We start from the raw sequence: 7123 nt of genomic DNA on the forward strand, positions 1-7123 counted from the left end.
AAGCTCACCCTCGGTTTGGCGATGCTTTTGATGGCTTCGGTCTGGGCCCCGGTGAGGAAATCGCGGAACACGACGATGTAAGGATCGAGCGACATTTCCTCCAGGCGAAGTGGCATCAGCCTCAGGTAGTGAGCTCCGGCGGTCACGTGACGGCAGCTCAGCCTCGACTCCATCTCGGGGGTCTGAGGAGGAGCGGGGGTTGGATGATGCTGTGTCATTTGCGCTTAGGAAGTTCTTTTTGGGTCGAGGTCTGTCTTCTTGCTTGGGTGCCTTTCAGTCTGTCTGTTTGCCTGTCTATCAACTTGTCTGTTTGTTAGCTTGGTTGTCCATTTCCCTATCTGTTTGTAAATAAATAGATGAAACCATCTATCTACCTATCCGATAATCTCACTCTCTCTCTCTCTCTCTCATGTTATTTCCCACTCTTTCCCTTCCTCCCTGCCCTTTCTCCGCCCTCCCTCTCCTTCCTTCCCCTTATCTCCCCCTCTCTCTTCTCCCCCTCTCTTCGCTTCTCCCTTACCCTAAGTCTCTCTCCGCGACACAGCCTGTTATAGTGTTCCTCTTCCTCCTCGTCACTCTGCTGTTGGTACAACTTGGGGACGAAGACAGGCCTTGCGTCGAGGTACTGCTGTTTTTGCTTGGCGCGGGTCATTGTCGACTGGTCAAAAGGCTTTCGGATCACTGCCAGTCATGTACCCCGCTGGCGACCTCGCAATCTCCAGGACGTCGTTCGTGCCCCTGACTTGAGTGCAAAGGTTGTTGAAGGAGGATAAGAAAATTAAATAAAGGGAGGAAACGGGTTAAAATGTGTATTTTCATAGCACAGTCACTGGGTGTCTACCGTGAATGTGGTAATGCTGTCGTCAGCCATCGTTTTTCTATGTGATTTTAATTGATATTCCTAGTTTCATTATAGTCAGAGAAGTATCGTTTCTATAAAGATCAAGTGACGTACGTACCACCTTAATGGCTGCCTGCAAGAAAGGCTCGATCTCATCCCTGGGCGCCGTCAGGACCTCCTCACTACCTGACCTCTCAAGGGCGGCCTCAAACCACTCGATGGCTTTGTCGTAGTAGCCCTTGTTGAAGGCATGCTTGCCTAGGAACAGGCAGTCGCGGGCATTCAAGGGCTTCGAACTCTGAAGCTCTTTCGCAAGGAGGAGAAACGAATGTATATAAGTACAAACGAGGGGAACGTTATGCTACCTGAGAGCGGCAGCATTGACTCCTAAAACGATTTTCTTTCCATCATAATCCATAATAGCTTTTCCCTCCCGCATAGTCAGTGGCAGCTCTTATGTCCCCCATCATCAGTACCACAGTTACATCTACCCTCACATGCATTAAAATCACTTTGAACAAAAGAGAAAAAATGAACAAAATCAAGTCACTTAGTCCTTCTCCCTTCACTCTACCACAGTAAATGATTCATGGTACGCGGACTTGCTTGGGCTCATCGGGCGCAATGTGTGACCCTGAGGAGAGCGAGGTCTATGTTTTATCAGGCGGTCTACGTGTTGTCCTGCAGCACCATCACGAGAGCCACCCGCGTCGGCGCCGTGTAGGTCTACCCTATGAACCAGGTGAAAAGACGTCCGCTCACTGGAGAAAAACGCCACTTGATACGCGGATGGACCAAACTCTAGAAAAGAAATCTGCGGACCCAAATGGAGAGAGAGGATGGGTTTTTTCGGAAACAGGGGAGAGTGAGAATAAGCAGGAAGAAGAGAGGGAGGGAAAGGGAGGGAAATGGAAAGAGAGGAAAAAAGAGTGGGAAAGAGGGAGAAAGAGGATAGGGATAAATGGAGGTAATGGAAAGAAAGCGAGGGAAAACACAAGAAGGGACAGGCAGAGTGATGTGATAAAGAAGAGAGCAATGGATAACGGCGCCAAGGTAAGACAAGAGGTGAGAAACTAGGAATGGATAGGGGTAGTAAGAAGAGAGGGATAGAGAGGGGGAGAGGAAAAGAGAAGAGAGAGAGAGAGAGAGAGATGTAAGAAGAAAGAGAGAAGATAAAGTAGAGGAAAGAGAGAGAGGGTGGGAGAAAGAGGAGAGAGAGAGAGGAGAGAGGAGAGACGATGAGGGGGCGGAGAGAGGAGAGAATTCTGGAGAGTATATGAGGAGAGAGAGGAGATTTTTGGGAATGAGAACGAGAGAGAGGAGAGAGAGATGAGAGGCAGAGAGAGGAGAGAAAGAGAGAGGAGGGAGAGATAAGAAAAAGAGCGAGAGAGGAGGAGAGAAGAGGAGAGAGAGAGAGAGAGAGAGAGAGAGAGAGAGAGAGAGAGAGAGAGAGAGAGAGAGAGAGAGAGAGAGAGGGAGTAACAGCCACAGACAAAAAATACATCAAAATCTAATGCGAACTAAGATAAACTAAATGCGACATGATTCTCTCATTAACCAGGAGAGAGAGAGAGTTAATGTGGTTTACAGATGATGAAGACTTTACATTAATTATCTGACAAGTCTTCTACTCTCACCTTCTCTTTACATTCCCTTTCCTTTGCCTTTCCACTACCTTTGCCGTGTGCATCTTCAATCTCTCTTTGTCTCTATGTCATATGGTACGCTTTTCGTGTACGTGTGTATGTGTACGTCCTTTAGGTGTGTGTACATTCATCCTGTGATGCTTCTTTATTTATATTTTTACTTTGTGATTTTCTTATTCTTATTGTCAATTTCCCTTACCTGTGTCGCCATCTTAAACCTCGTTTGCGGATGTTATGTCAACATACTTTCATGATCTCCTTTGCACGCCCTTCTAACAGACGCTATTGTGTAATTTCGCTTCTATTTTAGGACGAACAGTTTTGTTTTTTATTTTTTATTATTATTTTTTTTGTATCTCCATCTTTCTTTTTTAATTACAGCATCGCTAAGAATGTTTACATCTTAAACATTTTATTACTTTTTGATAGTGTACTGACAAAAACAATCAGTGAAGCACACGTTAATCTGAACGAAAATGAATGGTAAGTAGTTCAGTAGGTGTGACGTCCAGTATGGAAGTTTGCAATCGGATTAAGTCTCGAGACTGTTGCAAATCCTGCCCTCAGGGCACCAGAGGAGCTGAAAGTGTTTTGATTCTAGACGCCGAAGAGGAGGTCATGTTCATTAAGAGACGGCACTTTTGCATGTGTAAAAGCCAGCCGAGTATCCATATTCTGAGCGATTTTCCTATCAGGGAATGGAATGTATTCTGAAATTTGATTTATGTAATAGCACTATTTGGAAATCTTAGTTCTTTAAATCTATATGTTCAAATTAGGATGATTAAGGGGCAATTTTCAACTGTGCTCATTCTATCATGCATAGACCATAATTTCATGACTTTTCTCAAATCTCTTTTGCCAATTTCTTTACTTTTTAAATTTCTCTCTCTCTCTCCCCCTCTACCTCTCCCTCTCAGCATAAATACAAACACACACACATACACACACACACACACACACACACACACACACACCACACCCACCAGCCGACACACAACACAACTGATATATATATATATAACTTATATAACTACTATATATTGATAAGATATATATATATATATATATATATATATATATAAATTTCTATCTATCTATCTATCTATCTATCCATCTATCGCGCACACCTATTTGCACACATTATATTTTTTCCCTTCCCAACCCAACCGCAAGATCTCTCTCCCTCCCTCCCCTCCCCCTCACTCTCTTCACAGCCATTCTCCTCATGCGCTCCTACCACACCATGGCCCCCTGTTACACAAGGAGGAAACAGAATATAATCATACTTCTGCCAGAGAGAGGCAGAGAAAGTCGGACCTGAGAAAGAAATTCAGAAATTCAAAAAGTTATATTCCTCCCTTTGTTTCCCAACGTCCAATGAACTTCTACACTGTTATAAATAAACTCATATTGTTTACACTGTTTACTGTTGTTCTCTCTCACCTTCAGATAAACTGATGTCATTTATTCTCTTTATCGACGTGTTATTATTCATTTATCTTTTGATTCTTAGTTATTCCCTCACTTACCTTGCGTGTAGTTAGCATGGGAAGCTATCGCGTCTTCCATATGCGCGGTATCCCACTCCAACCTGTCAGAGGCCGCTTCAACAGCCAGGCGTAGGCGTCCACAGGAGGTGATCACCTGCTCCCAACCATCGTCAAGCCGGCCTGTGCCCTCCCTCCACTTCCTCTATCCTCCTGAGGCGTTGGAAGTCCTGCACGTACCTACAAGGATGCAACGAATAAAAAAGGAGGGAGGGAAAGGGAGAGAGTAAGAAACGATGGAAGGATAAAGAGAGATCACGAGCGAATAAAAAAGAGAGAGTGATGTGTCACCGAGACAAGTGCGGTAAGGGAGGGGCAGTTATTCATTATAAGGTTATGGAAATTGCTGTTATGTTGTCCGTCTACTCTCTCTCCCCTTCCCTTCCTTTCTCTCTCTCTCTCTCTTTCTCTTTCCTCAACTTCCCCTCCTCTAACCCCCTCCCCCACCTCTCCTCTCACCCCCTCCCCCCTCATTCCCCCTCCCCCGCCCTCTCCCTCCCTCCCTCCCCTTCACTCCACCACTCTCCCTCTCCCTCTCTCCCTCCCTCTCACCTCTCCCTCTTCTCCCTCTCTCTCTTCTCCTCTTCTCTCTCTCAGTCATCTCTCTCTCTCTCTCCTCTCTCAGCGTCTCTCTCTCTCTCTCCTCTACCACTCCCCCCCCCTCCCTCCCTCCCGCTCTCTCTCTCCCTCTCCCTCTCTCTCTCTACTTACCCCTCCCCCTCTCTCCCTCTCTCTCTCTCTCTCTCACTCTCTCGCTCTCATCTCCACTCCCTCTCTCTCTCTTCCCTCTACTCATTCTCTCTCTCTCTCGCCTCTCACCGCTCACAACCCCTCACTTCCTCCCGCCCACTCTCCCTCTAACCCCTCTCCCTCCCTCTCCCTTCCCTCTCCTCTTCCTCTCTCCACTCTCTCTCTCTCTCTCTCTCTCTCTCTCTCCCTCTCTACTCCTCTATCTATCTCGCTCTCCTCGTCTCATCCTCACACTCTTCTCTCTAACCCCTCCCTCCACCCTCCCACTCACCCCCCCTCTCCCTCTCCCTCTCTACGTACTTACTCTCCTACCCACCCACCCCTCTCTCTCCTCACCTCCTCTCTCTCTCTCTCCCTCCTCTCTACCATCTCTCCCTCTCTCTCTCTTCCTCTCAAATCTCATCTCCCACACTCTCTCCTGCTCTCTTCGCTACTTACCCCGCCTTCCCTCCCCTTCCTCTCTCCTTTTTTTCACACTCTCACCTCGTCACCTTCCTCCTCCACATCGTCCCTCTCACCTCTCGCCTCTCTCCCACACACCTAATCACTCTCCCCTTCTCACCTCCACTCCCCCCCTCTCCCTCTCTACCCTCCCCCCGATCCTCTCCCTCCTCCCCTCTCTCTCTCTTCTCTCTCTCTCTCTCCCTCTCTCAATCTTCATCTCTACGCATCTCTCTCTCTCTCTCTCTCTACTTACCCCTCCCTCCCTTCCTCTCTCTTTTTTCACACTCTCTCTCTCCCTCTCCCTCTCCCTCTCTCTCTCTCTCTCTCTCTCTCTCTCTCTCTCTCTCTCTCTCTCTCTCTCTCTCTCTCTCTACTTACCCCTCCCTCCCTTCCTCTCTCTTTTTTCACACTCTCACTCTCTCCCTTCCTCTCCCTCTCCCTCTCCCTCTCCCTCTCCCTCTCCCTCTCCCTCTCCCTCTCTCTCGCTCTCTCTCTCTGTCTCTCTCTCTCTCCCTCTCCCTCTCCCTCTCTAAGTCTCTTTATGTCTCTTTATGTCTCTTTATGTCTCTTTATCACTCCCTCTCTCTCTCCCTGAAGAAAATGAAAATGAAAATGAAGTAAAAAGATGGTAAGCGAAAAAAGAGAAAAGAAAAGGGAAGATTAAGAAAATAATACTAAGGGTGAAGGGAAAGGAAAGAGAGAAGCAAAAAGAAAAAGAGAAAATATAATAAAGAAGAATCTCATCCCATTAAAAATCATGAATCCCTTCGCTTCACTTTCGCTCGATTTCGTCAAGGGAGGACGGGAGGCAACCGCAGGTTCCCCCTTCTCCTCCCCCTCCCCGTTCCCCTCCACCTCCCACCCTCTACCCCTTCACCTCCCACTCCCCTACGCGCTACTCCCCTCCTTCCTTTTATCCAGTCCTTGTGTCTATTTCTCCTCCACCACGCCCCAGGTAACCCGTATTCCCCCGCGGGCGTCACTGATGTAAACAACTTTTAAAAAAATACACACGCAAGAATAAGTAGCGGTATGAACACATAGTTCATACACACACATACGCACTCATGCACGCACGCAAGCACGCACGCACACATACATGCATACATAAGCACACTTCTCATTGGCCGATACGGTTGCTAAATCAAGATGATATCAGATATATTCGTCCCCCTTCTCACTTTTCTCTCTCCCTAAACCTCCCTTTACTATTTGTCATGAAGGTTATATATTGTCTAACAAGATGTTACGTGTATTTTCATCCCTAGACTGAAATGCGTTGGGCACATAGACAAGACACACAGTCTACAGAAACCGCTTTGTGTTGAGTTGAGACTAAATTTCGACCTTATTTGGGTCGTTAACCGGTGCAGATCTCCAGACGTATGTATTGCGCAAGATATAACAATGCACGATTTCTTATTTAAACCAAAGGCTTATTGATCGGGCGAGTGCCAGTGAGAGTTATTTGCGCATGTACACCATGAAGAGAAACGAAATAGCGAGAGTAAATAAGTAATGGTGGTGTACAAATAGGCACACACACACATGCACGCGCGCGTACGTAAGGGCCAACAAAACTTTCTTCCGCCACCTGCCTCCCTCACTCAGCGACTTCCTCAACAGGAGGACGCACCAGGGCGCAAGGAGACACAGAGGGACTTCGAATGCAATATAGGGCACCAGACTCTACCATTAGTGGGTACAGAAACGGGACGGGTCGGGTATCCAGCCTCCATAGCTGTGTGATTATATGAGACCCGCTATTAAGCGCGGGTCCTGAGGAGTTGGGGAGTGGGTTGGTGGCTAGTAGGGGAGGGGGTCGTGGCTGGGGTCACACTAACAAAACCGTTGCTGGAGGGATTTAGGCCTACGGAAAAGTCTGTGTATAC

The 7123-nt window shown here is 47.3% G+C and overlaps 1 protein-coding gene across 1 annotated transcript in view; it reads right to left on the reverse strand.

Moving 5' to 3' along the window:
• The window catches only part of LOC122263584 (prolyl 4-hydroxylase subunit alpha-2), a gene marked incomplete at its 5' end in the record, with an annotated part of 6770 nt that extends 5623 nt beyond the window's left edge, over positions 1-1147 (reverse strand). Inside the window, 3 exon segments of the mRNA XM_086535815.1 lie at positions 9-182; positions 521-658; positions 960-1147. Of these exon segments, the coding sequence (XP_086391941.1) occupies positions 9-182; positions 521-658; positions 960-1147 (500 nt within the window).
• Positions 1148-7123: the final 5976 nt, after the last annotated feature.

The sequence above is a fragment of the Penaeus japonicus genome, unplaced genomic scaffold, assembly GCF_977035675.1.
Source record: "Penaeus japonicus unplaced genomic scaffold, GWHDUDI00000001_assembly GWHDUDI00000004, whole genome shotgun sequence".
Lineage (NCBI taxonomy): Eukaryota > Metazoa > Arthropoda > Malacostraca > Decapoda > Penaeidae > Penaeus > Penaeus japonicus.